At 29.6% G+C, this 17,408-nt stretch overlaps 1 protein-coding gene across 1 annotated transcript in view; it reads right to left on the reverse strand.

Annotated features, from left to right (window-relative positions):
* Window positions 1-17,166, reverse strand: part of LOC149228125 (CBL-interacting protein kinase 32-like) — a 166,099-nt gene extending 148,933 nt beyond the window's left edge. The window contains exon 1 of the mRNA XM_089378052.1: window positions 16,591-17,166. Coding sequence (XP_089234178.1) covers window positions 16,591-16,761 — 171 coding nt within the window. The 5' untranslated portion in view covers window positions 16,762-17,166. The remainder of the gene's footprint in view (window positions 1-16,590) is intronic.
* Between the last annotated feature and the right edge of the window lie 242 nt (window positions 17,167-17,408).

Below are 17,408 nucleotides of genomic sequence, written 5' to 3' on the forward strand. Positions count from 1 at the left end.
TACAATAATAATTATCAAATTATTATAACCATAACTCCAAAATATATATATATATATATATATATATATATATATATATATATATAATTAATTATATAATTTTTACTAAATATAAAAAAAAAATTACCCAGCATATTATTAATATATTGAATCTCCTTTAACTTAATTCCATGTTTTACATTTTAATTAGATTCTCCATAAATTTCTCTGCCACATATTATATTTATCATATATATATATATATATATATATATATATATATATACTACTTTTCAAGCTTAATATATATTTTAATTATTTGAAAATGTTAAAATGTATTATAATTTAGTTAAAATTTATAAAATTTAATTGAAAATATAAAATCTCCTAATTTATGATAATTTTTTAGATTTATTATTTTTTTCAAAGTTTGAAATAAAATTACTAGAAGAAAACTAATTAAAGGCTTGATATTAATAGAAAGTATTTATATTCATCATTGGTTTTTCATTAAGTTTATTTGAGATTTTTAGTGTATTACATCTTTTAATAAATTTTTTTTTTGGGAAGTAGATATGTCGAAATTGGAATAAAGGAGTTTAAGGTACACATTGTTCTTGCATGATGATGTATGATTTTGTTTCAATGTTTGATGGTGGATACTATGTGTCTATTTTTTTGCATTTAAAATTACACCTTATCCTTCAATACAACATATATGCAATATTGTCAAATATTCAATTCATTTATGTCAAAGTCAAAAATCTTTTGAATTACTGAATTGAAAAAATCATTAAATTTACAAATTGATGGATAAATCATTGAATTGTACAAAGGGTGAAGTTGCAAACCTTTTCAGAGTAAAAAATCAATAGTCAAAATTGTAAAAAAGAAATACATAAGTGAAATTGAATAAAGAGATCATTTTCATCAAAGTGTAATCATTACAAAAGGAATATTTTAGGGTCATGCATTATCGACAACAACTGACACCCCAAGGCTGGCAACAAGAGAAAACAAGCATGACACATTTATAAATGTAAAATAGGTACATGAGGAAAGCATTTGCAAAATGTCAATCAAGAAATTAAAGAACTATGATTTCTTACATGATTTAGATGATTGTATTGTTGCTCTTTACAAGCAAATTTATATGAAAGATAAATTGACTGAATTGCTTAAAGACAAATTAAGTGGAAAGGAGTAGGAGATGTCAACAATGCAAATTGAGAACATGAAGTAAGATAAGTCAATGTTGATGCAAATTCTGACACAAATGACCTAATGCAAGTGATTGATATAGATACAATAAAATACATAATTAATGGTTCCTTAAATATTTATGAAATGGAATCATTCATTAGCAATAAATTGATGAACAAAAGTTTTGTTGAGGATGAATTGCAACCAGAAGATGTCAAAACACATAGTGACACCAAAAGCAATATAAGTGAATGTGAACTTAATTTCTGTTTTGAAACTACAAAAGAAACATTCATTAAGATCAACAAGTACAAAATGATTTTTCCAAATAATTGTAAATTAACAAGAATCACGATGGCTTAAGATATGAAAAAGACATAAACTTTCATATTCTACACTACTTCAAACTAGTTTAGTTTGTGACTGTTGGATTTTTGCTAAAAGTTTTAAGGAGCAAGATTCAAATGTTTAACATGTTGATGTAGGAGTTAATGATACATTTAATAATAAACACATTGAGGAAATTTAAAAAAAATGCTAGTATTGTCATTGAATTGGCCATATGAAGACATTTTTTTGATCTCCATCTTTGTCTTTAGTATGGGAAGACACATAATCTTTCAGAAAATGTTTATGGAGACATTGTTTTGATCTCCATCTTTGTCTTTAGTATGGAAAGACAAATAATCTTTCAGAAAATGTTGAAAGAAGAAGGTTAAAAAGAAAACAATGCATTATGGCTATATCAACTTTTGACAGTGGTATCTAAAGCCAAGGCAAAAAATTTCATAACTCTTACCATTGAGTTTGAATATAGATAAATACATATTTGAATGGAGAAGTTACAAAAGCAATTGGATTTAACAATTTGGGTATGACTAGGGTCTAACTTTATAAACTCAAAGTTGGGTGCATGACTCCAAAATGTTACTCCCTTGCATGTTAAGGGAGGGAGTATATTAATTAAGTGAAAATAGTTAGTGGACAACCAAAACCACTAGATATATGGCATCGAATAAAAATTCTTAATGACTAACCAAAACCATTACATATATGGATGAAAGAGCTATTGAAGAATAGAAGACTCCAAAGTTCAAGCTTGGATCCCTTCGACATGACATCTCTCCTTTCAATTGACAAAAGGGGGGCTATTAATGATGATTGTCAAACTCAAAGTTTTGACAATAACAAGAACTATAAAACTGTAATGATTAATAACTAATGGTTCAATTGAATCATACACATAATTTTAATTGAAGATTGAGATGTTGATTGACACTATTTGTGTGTCACTTTTTGAGAGCAAGCCTATGGCCATTTGTTTCACCTAAGTGGCTATTAGATCATAGTAGAGGACAACTAGGCCCATGTGCATTTTTGTTTAGTATTGATTAGGTTGTCAGGAATTTTTAGGGAAGATGATGACTCAAGCTAATTCATTTCTCATAGTCCACTCTCATTAGATATTGAATTTCATATAAGTGGACAATGCATATATTGTAACTCACATGTTCAAACAATGGGATATTATATATTATATGATTTCATAGCATACAAATTTAGTGGTTTTGGAGAAAAATATTCATCTAACCTTAGCTTAAAATTTTCAGATTGAAGAATTGGAGATGATATGAGTTTATGTACTAGTTCTTTTTTCCTTGTTGGTATAATTATTCAGACTTATTATTGAGGTGAGGATTATTAGGCTATGAGTCCCTATACAATCACAAATTTCTAGATAATCTCTTTATGAGTTGTTATCTGTATCTCTTAATAAGGTGTTATTCTTATCCATTGAGGAGGTGTTAGTGTGAGAGCATATATAGATCTATAGGTGGCTACATCCATGTACTATATATTGATATCTTTGGAATGAATATATTATTGAGAATGTTTAAGCATTTTTCACCTTCTTCTGATGTTGTGTCTCTTTGTGTTATATTACTAGCTAAAATAAGGGACATTTTTTAATCTTTCTAGTAATGAGTTAGCAAGCAACACCATTAAGGTGAACAATTTGAAAAAATCATGACAACATTGAGAGACCATCTCTATTGGGTGGTGGGGGTGGGTGGTGAAGTACAAAAATTAAGTGAAATGTAAATCTCTTGCACCTTAAGGTGGAGAAGCACACAAATGAAGTGAGAAGGGTGTTGTATTGCACCTTGAGGGGGGGTGTACGAATGATGAAAAAAAAAATGAAACTCTATTACACCTTAAGGGAGGGAGTATATTGATTAAGTGAAAATAGTTAGTAGTCAACCAAAACCATTAGATACATGGTATCAAATAAACATGGTTATTGATCAACCATCACCACTGGAGATTTTGATGAAAGAACTATTTAAGAAGAGAAGACTCCAAAGCTCCAGTTTGGATCACTTCAGCATGACTCATCTCTCGTTTCAATTGAAAAAAGAGGGAATATTAATGATGATTGTCAAACTTATTTTTTTAACAACAAAAACAACGACCACAAAGTTTTAATAATTTATCACTTGTGGTTTGAATTGAATCTTCCACATTATTTAAAATTGATGATTGGGATGTTAATAAAAACTATTGGTGTATCACTTTCTGAGAGCACATTATGGACATTTGTTTCACCTAAGTTGCCATTAGACCATAATAGAGGACAACTGGGCCCATATGCATCATTGCTTCTTGACATTTGATTGGATTATCAAGAATTTTTAGGGAAGAATCCGACTTAGGTTGATTCATTTTTCATAATTTCCTCTTATTAGATATTGAAGTTCACATAAGTGGATAATTGCATATATGGAACTCACATGTTCAAATAGTGGTATTTTTCTAGATTATATGATTTTCTAGCATCTAAATTTGACTATTTTTTATGCAAATATTCATCTAAGATTAGCTCAAGAGTTTTAGATTTGAATAATTGGAGATGATATGAGTTTATGCACTAGTTTTTGTTGCATTGTTGGTATAATTGTTTGAATTAATGGTTGAGGTGGGGGTTGTTAGCTTATGAGTCCTTAGATAATCACAAAGTGCTAAATCACCTCTTTATATTTGATGAGGTCTTATTATTATCCACTGATGAGGTATTATAGTGTGAGAGCATATGTATGTCTAGAGGTGGTTACATCCATGTACTATCTATTGATATCTTTGGAATGAAAATATTTTTCACAATGCTTAAGCCTTTTTCACTATCTTCTTGTGTTGTATCTCTTTGTATAAAATTACTAGCTACAATAAGGGAGATTTTTGAATCTTTCTAGTAATGAAGTAGTAAGATACAATGCTAATTTGAACAATCTAAAAAAGTCATGACAACCTTGAGAGGCCTTCTCTATGGGTTAGAGTGGCGTGGGAGTTATAGTAAGGTTTTGCAAGGCCTGTAAAGCATCAATACTTTGAGAACGAAGTCTATTAAATTCCAAAAACCCAACCATGATCCATGTGGTAGAGAAAAGAATAAAGTTTTTATTTCAACTCCAATGAAGAGTGTGGAAAATGTTAAACATAATATATGATGCCTCATCGAGGGTTGATGGAGTTCTTTGTTATCAAAGGACAAGCCAAAACCAACCCATTGCATAAGTTCAACCATCTTCTCTATATCATAATGTTTTTTAGTATAAAACAAATAGCCTTCACTACTAATTTGTTGGGCTGTCTAAAATATTGGAGAATAGATAAAATACTAATTATATTTATTGATCAATTGACAATTAAATTTTAATCACTTGTATATTTTATTTGTATCAAGGTTAGTGAATGAACGATCATTTTTATGGTTGGCCCTTTCTCCTCCTTATTCCACATTTCTCTTGAAGTCTAATTAATGAAAACATGGTCACATCGCAACCCATTTACATGTGGTGCAACAACAAGAAATGTTCATTATCTAAGTTGCACTCAAGTAGACACCGATGTTCAACATGTTGGAAATATTAATGAATATATATGTGAATAGAAACAAGTAGAACACACAAGAATGTGTAGATATGTGCATGCACATAATTTTGTGTGGTGCATGTGTGAGTCAATTAAATGTAAACCTTTCATGTACAAGTAACATCCTAGGGAATTAAAGAACATATGTTGACATGGCATGACATTGGAAGTGGAGCATATTATGTTGACATCAATTAAACCATTGGAGAAGTTATTGCATTAAACTTAAGGTTTATTAAATGATTTAGAGTTGAACATATAACTTCAAGGAACTATCACAAAAACCAACAATTAAAGAATGGTTATGAAGGATGGACACCAACTTAGTCAAACATGATTTCCAAAGTCCTACCTACCTATGTGTGTGTATTTATGGGAATGAACCTTCACTATTATCTAAGTTAAATACTTTAGTGATGATGGGATAATACATGAGGTTTATAGATCCAATTATATTTATATATCAAAGAGAAATATATTAAGGAAATGATTTGTAACAACCCGAGGTTAAAAGTTCATGTAATAAAGTTAATAAAGGGAAAATAAGGCCAAGGAGAAGGGACACGTATTCCAAGTTGAATGTTGGGAAAAACATCCTATTGGGGGGGTTCATTTGGTTTATTATGGCTAAAGGAATTTGCAAAGGCAACGGAAAAGGAAAAGAGGCATTAATTGACAGTTTTTTTATGAAAATAAAGGAAAATAGGAGAAAAGGAAGGTGAAAGGTCACATGTTTGCATGAGAAGGAAAATGAAGGAAAAATAGTGGAAATTGAAGAAAATAGAGGCCTCAATGATAAAAAGGATTCTAAGGATTAGTTCATTGCTTTTTGTCAGTTTTGTTTTCGAATTAGTCTCAGAGAGGAGAAGAGCACCAAGAGGGAGAAGGAGAAGGAAAACAAGCAAGCAAAGGAAGGACAAGGAAAGCAAAGGAAAGCAAGGAAAGTAAAGGAAAGCAAGGTTCAAGCAAGGAAAAGTTGGATAAAGTAGCTTCAACAAGAATACTTTTAGGTAATAGGTTGCATGTATGATTTCCTAGCTGGTTTTGACATGCACAATATGTGCATGTTGGTATTTGGTTCTTTTGCTATCATTGGCATGGATTTTCCCAGGTATCGACAATGAATTTTAGCCTTACCTTGTGTAATGCCCCAGGAAAAATGTAAATATTTTGTTTACTATGGTAAATACAAACTGAATCTGATATTATTTGAAATTTAATAATATTTGTTTTTATTATGAGAGATAAAAAATGTTTCTTTTAAAAGCTGGTAACTTCTCAAGGCGGAAGTTTTCTCTTGGGAAAAGACAGTTGTTGTGCTTGCAACCCTAACTACCTCCTCTAACTGGAAGAGTTTCTGTCCCCTCCCCTATGAGTGTGATAGGTAAGATATTGCTACCAGCTTTACATCTGGGAAGTGTAACTCCGAATGCTATTGGATGAGGTTGACCTATAATGGTGCATAGTTCAGAAGAAGGTTACACTCCATATTGATCCACTAAGCATACCGAGAAAGTGACAAAGTGATGAAACTCATCCTCGATTTGGTGAAGGACCATTTGATCCTTTACATTATGGAGAACAATATAACAAAGGAGATGTACGAAGCTTTGATTACTCTATAATATAGTGTGAATATCTCTCATAAGGAATTGTTAAAGAACACATTGATTGTAACATGCATCAATGATACTAAGATAATGTTGGTTACCTAATGAACATAACCAAGTTGAGAGATAAAATTGCTGATATAGGATAAAATATAGAGTTAAGAGTTGGTACCCATAGGACTAAATGGGTCCTCTTCATCTTGGGCAATTTTTATTCACGGTGTATATGCTCATGAGATACTTCCGAAATTTGAGAAACTTTGGCATGATTTCATCGAAGAGGACACCAAACTAGAGATAATTAACCAAATTAGAGGATAAATAAAATTTGGCCCGCATTGGGATGATGATGAAAGTAGGAAAGAAAGGAGGACCAAGAGGGGTTGAGAGGGAAAGGGGTATGGAACACATTATTTAGACCGAGGGAAGAAATACTTAAGTCATGTGAAGTTTTTCAAGTACCACAAGATGGGTCACTGTGCATCATAGTGTCCTAGGAAAAATAAAACCAAGAAGCCACAATAGGAATTTGCAAAGAGTGTCAAAATTTTAGTTAGAGTGGATGAGTTAACATATAAATTCAAGGAAACTTTCTCCATGGTATTATTCTTTTCCACTAGCATTTTTTTTGGTATAAGGTGGTATGTAGGCAATAAAGAATCTAGACACATGACCTTTAACAATAAATCATTTAATTGATTCAAGAATAGGAGGATGTCATATAGGTGAAGTGGGGAAATGATGCACATCTATCTAGTTACTAGATTAAGATTTTTTTTCTTTCTGCAACCCTTCAAGGGATTGATGGGACAAGTTATTCCAACAACAACCAATATTGTAGAATCCCAACTATAAATTATTAATTTGGATATATACACTTTAGAAGTGTTATGCATCGTATGTGCAACCATGAGGTCTCAATTTGCTAAGAGGCACTCTATTATCTTATGAATGATATGTAACTAATTAATTGATACTAAACAAAATCAACACAACTACTTGCCACATACTTGGTGAAGGAAATCTAATCACCAATAACCTTTTCAAAATTAGAATACCTAAAACAAAAAAGCAAATAATAAACTATGAACATACCATCTTGATTTCATTCCACATAATCTAGGATAATGATTTTTGTCTCCATCTCTTCTTGCAATTTGCTAGAAATCAAAGAGGAGTGATACTAGTCCTAATGACGTGAGCAACTAGTGGAAAGATGCAAGTAAAATCAATGACTATTATCTATACATGAGGATTTAAAGAGAAAAACAAAATTAATCATGAAATTCATTAAAAATATATAAAGATCATCACCCATGATGTTAATTGTTGTAATTTAAAGTGAGAAAACAACATCAAATGTGCCAAATTGAAGTGTTAATAAAACACAAAGGATGGTATGAAACATACAATCATGGAAATAAAATAAAATAATAAACAAATTAAAGTATAAATAGAAGGGATTGAACCAATGATTGTAACTTTGGAGTGGTCCCTTACTTGAATAAAGAGAGGGGTTGAATCTAAGAAAGGGGTTGAATCTCTAAAAGGAAAACAGTAATCTTAGCGAGCGAGCAAATCAAACTGAAAAATTTATGCTTTTATTCAATGAAATTGGAAATTCATTGCTTTATTGAAAGAAAATGGATTTTGGCTTTTTCTAGCCAACTCATTAGAGCTCCCATGCTTTTCTTAAATATAAAACAAATTTGTATCTTCATTGAGATGAATTTTATAAAACCCATTCATCAATCAAATGTTTTTTTTGTACAACTTAGAAAGTGGTCTCATATAGTTAAAGCCTTCCCAACACATGATTTCCTTATGGAGTTGTAAATTTGAAATGAAATAATGACCACTCCACGTCATACTAGATTCAAATATGAGTATCTCAAATTGGGTGAACATTCTCCCATAAATTTCTCTTTTGGACTACAAAGAAGGGTAAGGGAATCTATGATAATAATCATACCTATTTGATGAACTTTATCTAGCTTTGAAATCCCTAGAACATAAAGTACCCCTTCATTTCTGAGAAGGGTAACCCAAAAAAGATCATGACTTACACCAAAGGTAACACATAAATCACACATTTTGATCTAGGAACTTAATCAACCTAAGAATTCATCTCATTACCCATATCCATGTCAAAACATTTCAAGTAGGAATAAACTATTAGATATTCTTAAAATGAGAACTTGGGAATGTTTTAGATACTCAAAATGGAATTAGGAAAGTATAGAAGGTAAAATGGTATCCAAATGGAATGATTGAAATTGGTTTATCTATGGCTCATTAGGGTTGTGCTTAAGGTAGAATATATCTTGCATGTATATGTTTTGATGATAGTATTTTTTCTTTTTCTTGCATCACAAATCTACAATGTATGGTTAAGTTAATGAAGGTCACAAGTGATCATTAAAATTTGCAACACAAACTTGGTCACATTTTAGTTCTAAGGCCAAAAATTTCCACATTTATTCATTATGTGTTTAATATTTATGGAGATAAACTCTGTGCTTGATTAATATTTTTCATGAACCCCCCCTTTTCCATGATGTAGGTGGGTTACAAAGGTCTAGGTTCATAGATTTGGCTATGATACCACTTTTGGATTGTGCACCAAAATCAAGGATAAATGTGGATTGCATATTGTAAATAAAATATACATATAAATATAATGTTTACAACTGTTAGGTTCACACTTCAAGGTCTCTTGTACTCCGCAATGACTATTCACATTCCACACCATAACCCTAATCAGGTGTTTAACATATTCAAGGAAGAAACAAACCAAAAAGAAAAAGAGACCTCATATTGAGTATATGTTAAAAGAGACAAACTAAAGAGGGACCTCATGACTTTTGGGAATGAGATTGTTGAGAGTTAAATATGTTGTGTAATAGGCTTCTGATGACATTGAGAATACTTTGGTTCTTGAGATAAGATTTTTCCATATACATGTGTCTTATGTGCTTATCTCATGCGTCAATTATTTAATTTGTACATTTTCAATTTATAACATTTTAAATTCTTAATTTATAATTGATATAACAAAATCTAAAAAAGTTCAGTATTTATTATCAACTTATTAACTTAAGCTACAACTAAATTTGGGATGCCAAATACTTTCATTGAAATAACAATGCCTATATAATTTTGTTATTAATAACTTGTTTTTTACACTATAATCTATTTTCTTTAACAAAAAAAAGAAAAAAATGATAAATTTTCATTAATTTACTTCCCTACTTAATTATAACTTCAAAAAGTAACAATAAAGTTTCACAAAATTACATAAATCTAAATCTATTGATTCTCGTGGCCTAGTTATAAATCTAAATCTATCGTTCTCATCGCCTAGTCAATTCTTTGTGAATAATGGAGATATTGACTAGTTACATTTTTGTGTAAAGTGTAAAAAATGGTAATAGAAGAATAATATGTTTTGGAATGGAATCTATATGTTTGTGTGTGACAGTTTAAATAATAATTATGATTTCACTTTTATTCATCAGATTTCAAATTTTTTTCTCAATGGTAGTTTTCTATAATAATAGAATCTATCGTTCTCATTGTCTAATCATTTTTTTTGGTGACTAATGGAGGTATTGCCTAGTGGTAATAGAAGAAAAATATGTTTTGAGATAGAATCTGTTTGTGTGAAAGAGGTTAAATAATAATTATGAGTTCACTCCATTTGTGTGAAAGACATAATTATTTGTCTAATCAGTTTTCTATAAATAATAGAATCTATCATTCTCATTGTCTAATCAGTTTTTTTGTGAATAATGGAGGTATTGCCCAATTACACGTAAAAAATGGTAATAGAAGAAAAATATGTTTTGAAATAGTATATGTTTGTGTGAAAGAGGTTAAATAATAATTATGACTTCACTCATGTTCATCAAATTATGACGCTCCATTTGTGTGAGAGAAGGTGTTCATATTTGCCCAAATTAGTGTCCCCTGTAGGAGACACAATGGCATTTAAGTATGGAAGGGAAACTATAGTAGAATTTATCGAAGGCCCCAAAGAGGACCGATCTAGTTAAATTTGGTTGACAAAAAATGGAGATAATTGAGCTACTAACCTAGAGAAGCAAATTCAGGATCTCTAGTACTGTGCAATTTAACCCTATGCTCCACAAGAATCTCCATTGACACAGTTAAGGTGGAGATCGTCTAGCCATGATGGATTTGACATTGAAAAAGTTCTTGTTGCAATTGACTTATTTACTCAAACCACGCTGGTTGAATTACCTTCCTTGTGTCCTTATGATCCATATCCAAAACACTGAAATAGATAGAAGGGATTTCAATCGAAGAACAATACTGACGATTTCCATTAAAAATAAGCCTAAGAGAAAATACCCAAATTGTTTGTCCTCCAAACCAAATTACGAGTCCAACTTCTAGCTCTAGCATGACATAGCAAGACGTCGAGGCTTCTGAGAAATAAAATGTGAGAACCAAATACCCAAAGGCCTTATAAGAGCATGGTCCATCCAAGAAATGCACACATAATCGAACATAGACGTGGAATATATACCTAGCCACGAAAGATACTCCTATTCAGGATGGGAAAAGAGACCCAAATTAGCATTCACAACAAGAAGGGAGGGAGACCAATGCTTTAGAGGGCTAATGATTTTTTTTGGTTTCTATAACAAAGACAAATAATTAGAGTGTAACCTAGAATTGAAATACCTACGAGTAACTTGAGAGGAACAACTTAGAATTGAAACACCATGACTGGGAAATAATGATAATAAAGGGAGAATAAAGAGACCCCTGAAACTTTATTGCTAAGTAGGGGACCAAACAAACCAATTCGATAACCCCAAGACATCTATCATCATCTTCCAATTGGGTGGATGGTCATTTATACTATTTTGCATGCCACCAAGGACCAAGCTAAAACCATTAATTGGCACAATCATACTAGGGATAAGATTGCACAAAAACTTTTCAGAACTATAAGATAAGATTGCACAAAACTTTTCAGAACTATGTTTTTTTTGGACACTGTGTTCAATTAAATATAGGTTTGCAAACGTATATTTTTAGATTTTGCAACTTCCGCTTAGAAGTTTTACCTATGTAATATTAAATTGTATAATTATATTTATTTTATGTTTTTGATAAAAGATTCTATGTGATATTAAATTGTATTATTTTATATTAAATGTATATTTAATTTATTTACTTTGATAAAAGATTCGTTTACAATGAATGAATAATTTAAATAGCAAATTTATTTATGTAATATTATATTGTATTATTTTATATTAAATATATATTTATTTTACATAAAAATAAAATGCACGGAGTAACTAACTTAAATTAATAAATTTAAATTTATTATATTGTAATTTTTTTATAGTGATTTTAATGATTATCATAATTTTTTTATTTATATAAATAATATAATATTAAAATTATTTTTTTTAGAAAATAATAAAGGGAAATTTTCTTTTGCAACATTAAATTATAGAAATTTAGTTTGGCTTTTTAAATAGATTAAATTGATTTTAATAATTAATTTTTTAAATTCATATAAATATATAATATTAAAATCATTTTTTATCTAGAAAGTAATAGTTGGAAGTTTTCTTTTGTAACATTAAATTATATTATTTTATATTAAATGTAAGTTTACTTTATGTACTTGATAAAAGACACATTTTATAATCACTGATTACCTTAAATTAATTGGCTAAGTTTTTCTATACAACATCTTTGTAATGGTTGGAAGTTCTTCTCTACAACATGAAATTGTATTGTTTTATATTACATGTATACTTATTTTATGTACTTAATAAAAGGCTCCTTTCACAATGACTAATTAACTTAATTAATAAATTTATTATATTGTAATTTTTCATTCTTAAAATAATAATGAGAAGTTTTCATTCTTAAAATTAATGTTCTTCTAGAAAATAATAACCAGAAATTTTCTTCTCCAATATTAAATTATAGAAGTTTGGTTTGACTTTTTAAATAGATGAAGTTAATTTTAATAATTATGATAATGCTTTAAATTTATATAAATATATGATACTAAAATTGTTTTTCATCTAGAAAGTAATAGTTGGAAGTTTTCCTTTGTAACATTAAATTATATTATTTCATATTAAATGTATGTTTATTTTATCTACTTGATAAAAGACTCATTTTATAATCACTAATTACCTTAAATTAATTGGCTAAATATTTCTATACACCATCTTTGTAATAGTTGGAAGTTCTTCTTTGCAACATGAAATTGTATTATTTTATATTAAATGTATATTTTTTTTATGTACTTAATACCAGGCTCATTTCACAATGACTAATTAACTTAAATTAATTTAGCTAAGATTTTCTAGACAAGTTTTTTGTATTATTTTATATTAACTTTACATTTATTTTATATAATGATGAAAGACACATGTTACAATGAGTAGTAATTTAAATTAATAAATTTACGATAATATATTTTTTTTCTTCATAATTAAAGCATATAAATTTACTATGATATTCAACTAGTTATTTTTTTCCCAATTTTAAATAGTTTAAGTTAGTTTTAATGATTATGATACTTCTCTTCTTTTAACAAATAAAATAATATTTGTGATATGTATTTAAAATTATATAGATATTTTGTGAAATAAGTTTAAAATCATAAAGATATTCCATATATTTACCAAATACTTTTTTTATATGCTTAATATTCATGACCTCTTTCTCCACCTCACATTCATATCCCATTAATTAATATGTAACTAATTAATTCATCTTTAACAAAACCAACACAAACACAACTAGTTATTGCACACTTGTGAAGGAAATCTAATCTCCAATAACCCATTCAAAATTATAGTACCTAAAACAACAAAACAAATAATCAACCATGAACATACCATCTTGATTTGATTCCACATAATCTAGGATAATAATTTTTATCTCCATCTCTTCTTGCAATTTGATAGAAATCAAAGAAGAGTGATACTAGTCCTACTGAGATGAGGAATTACTAGAATGATGTAAGTAAGATCAATGACTATTATATATACATCAAGATTTGAAGATCAAAACAAAAGTAATATATATATAATTCAAAGTGATAAAACAACATGAAATGTTAATAAAACACAAATGATGGAAAGAAACATAGAATCATGGGAATAAAAGTAAAGAAATTAATATATAAATGGAAGAGATTCAACCAATGATTGTAACTTTGGAGTGGTCTTTTACTTGAAGAAAGAAAGGGGTTAAATCCTTGAAAGAAAACATTAATCTTAGTTAGCAAGCAAATACCACCCAAGAATTTGTGTTTCTATTCTATGAAATTTGAAATTAAATTTGTTTTATTGAAATAAAATGGATTTTGGATTTTCATAACTCATTAGAGGTCCCATACTTTTCTTAAATACAAAAAAATAATAAAAAAAATCTTAGATCTTCCCCAAGGCAAATTTTAGAAAACCCATTGACCAATTAAATGTTTTTGTACAATTTAGAAATTGGTCTCATGCAGTGAAAGTCTTTCCAAATCATGTGAGGGCCTTCCCAACTCATAGTATTCTTGTGGAGTTCTAAATTTGGCATGAAATAATGACCATTCCACCTCATACTAGGTTTAGAAATTGGTCTCATGTAGTGAAAGTCTTTCCAAATCATGTGAGGGCCTTCCCAACTCATAGTATTCGTGTGGAGTTCTAAATTTGGCATGAAATAATGACCATTCCACCTCATACTAGGTTCAATTATGATATCTCAAATTGGGTAAACATTCCCCCATAAATTTCTCTTTTGGACTACAATGAAGGGTTATGGAATTTATGATAATAATCATACCTATTGGAAGGATTTAATCTAGTTTTGACATTCTTAGAACATAAAGTACCCCTTCATGAGTGACTGACAATAATCATAACTTACACAAAGGTAACAAACAAATCACACATTTAGATATAGGAACTTAATCAACCCAAGCATTCATCTCATTTCCCATATCCATGTCAAAACATTTCAAGTAGGAATATACTTTTAGATATTATTAAAATGAGTATATTAATAACTAGGGAATGTTTTAGGTACTCAAAAAGGAATTCTTAGGAAATTATAGAAGGTCAAATAGTATCCAAATGGAATAATTGAAAACAGTTTATGTACCACTCGTTAGGGGTGTGCTTAAGTTAGATAATATCTTGTATGTATATTGTTTAATAAGAGTATTTTCCTTTTTCTTGCATCACAAATCTACAATGTATTGTTAAGTTAATGAAGGTCACAAGTGATCATTAAAATTTGCAACACAAAATTAGTCACATTTTAGTTCTAGGGCCATAAATTTCGATATTTATTCATAATGTGTTTAATATTTCTGGAGATAAACTGTGTGCTTGATTAATTTAGGTGGGTTACAAAGGTATAGCTTCATAGATTTGGCTATGATACCACTTTCGGACTGTGCACCAAAATCAAGGATAAGCATGGATTGTATATTATAAATCAAATATACATATAAATATAATGTTTACAACTATTAAGTTCACACTCCAAGGTCTCTTGTACTCACGCAATGACTATTCACATTCCACACCATAACCTTAATTAGGTGTTTAACATATTGGAAGAAACAAACTAAAAAGAAAAAAAGACCTCATATTGAGTATATGTTAAAAGAGACAAACTAAAAGAAGGACCTCATGACTTTTGGGAATGAGCTTTTTTGAAAGTTAAATATTGTGTTTAATAGGCTTGTGATGACCTTATGAATATTTTGGTTATTGAGATAAGACTTTTCCATATACTTGTCTTATGTGTTTATCTCATGTGTTAATTATTTAGTTTGTACATTTTCAATTTATAACATTTTAAATTCTTAATATATAATTGATATAACTAAATATAAAAAAGTTCAATAATTTTTATCAACTTGTAAATTTAGGATTCAAAGTACTTTAATTGAAATAACAATGCCTATACAATTTTGATATTAACAATTTATTTTTTACACTATAATTTTTATCTTTAATAAAAATAATAAATAATAAAATTTCATTAATTAACTTTCTACTTGGTTATAACTAAAAAAATAACAATAAAAATTCAAAAAATTACATAAATCTAAATCTATGAATTCTCATTGCTTAGTTATAAATCTAAATCTATCGGTCTCATTGCCTAGTCAGTTCTTTGTGAATAAGGGAGGTATTGCCCACTTACACTTTTGTGTAAAGTATAAAAAATAGTCAGTTAGTTTGTTTTGTTTTGTTTTTTTTAATAATGGAGTTATTGCCAAATAGTTAGTTCTTTGTGAATAATGGAGGTATTGCCCATTTACACTACACAAGTGTAAAAAATGATAATGAAAAAAAAAAATGTTTTGAAATGGAATTTGTATAATAGTGTGTGACAAGTTAAATAATAATTATGATTTTATTTTGTTCATCACATTTCAAAATTTCTACTCAATGACAGTTTTTTATAAATAACAGAATTTATCATACTCATTACCTAATTAGTTTTTTTGGTGAATAATGAAGATATTGCCCAAATACACTTCTATATCAAATGTGAAAAATAAAGATGAAAGAAAAATCAGTTTTTGTAAAAAATAGAGATATTACCCAGTTAAGCTTTTGTGTAAAATATAAAAAATAGTAATGAAAAAAAAATATGTTTTGGAATGGAATCTGTTTGTGTGAAAAATTAAATGATGATTATAACTTCACTTTTGTTTATCAGATTTCAAAATTTCTGCATAATAACAAATTTCCATAAATAAAAGAAAAATTAACCTAAACAATTTTTTTCCATATAACAGACAAATTAACATAGACAAATTAACATAAACAGGAAAAAAAGATTGTACCTGTTCCACCATCTTGTTTTTGAGGAGTTGAGCTCTGAGAAGGATCTTGATGGCCACAACCTCGCCAGTATCCACATTTTTAGCAAACTTGACCTTGGAAAAGTTGCCCTCACCAAGGGTGTGTCCCAACTCATACTTGCCTACACGAGTTCTTGCGCTCCGCAAGCTCATTCCCTCCTCTCAAAACACAGACACACAATGCAAAGAAGAAAAAACAAGCTCGCTTGCGACTGGAATAATGGTCTCAGGATGTACACACTCAGAGGACAGGGTAACCTCGCCTGTGGATCTTTGTCCCTGCCTCTCACTATTCTAACGCTTGCGATTACAGGGCTGCCAGACCTGTGACTTCACAACTGCATTCATTTTGCTAACAGTTGAAACCGAAAAGAGCAAAAGAAACTGCAGCAACTGCCTCACCTTCTCAGCGATTCCTCAGGCTTCAAATCCAAATACACGCAAAAGATAACTTTAACTGCCAACATATTTTCTGGGTGTTCTTGCGCCTTCAGTCAAGGGATACATATAATGATTTCAGAGAATTCATAACCTAAATTCAGAATACGAATTTTTTACTTGCAAATGAAAGATCCGAAATACATCCACCTCCTCTGCCGACTCCCTGCTCCCAAATGCGAAACCTTAACACAAGGCAGCAGCACCAGACTTTCTCTAAACGGAAGTCAAATTTTGTTTCCTATGCACCGCAAATGCAAATGCTTGTTCTTTTTTGTTACTAAAACAATGACGGGTCACCCCAGGGAAGTAGCCAGGCCAGAATAGGTTCACGAAAGTCATGAAAGGCTGCTGTTGGGTGT

This window comes from Pinus tabuliformis, chromosome J, assembly GCF_031772625.1.
Source record: "Pinus tabuliformis cultivar Carrire ecotype Pingquan chromosome J, CPIR1, whole genome shotgun sequence".
Lineage (NCBI taxonomy): Eukaryota > Viridiplantae > Streptophyta > Pinopsida > Pinales > Pinaceae > Pinus > Pinus tabuliformis.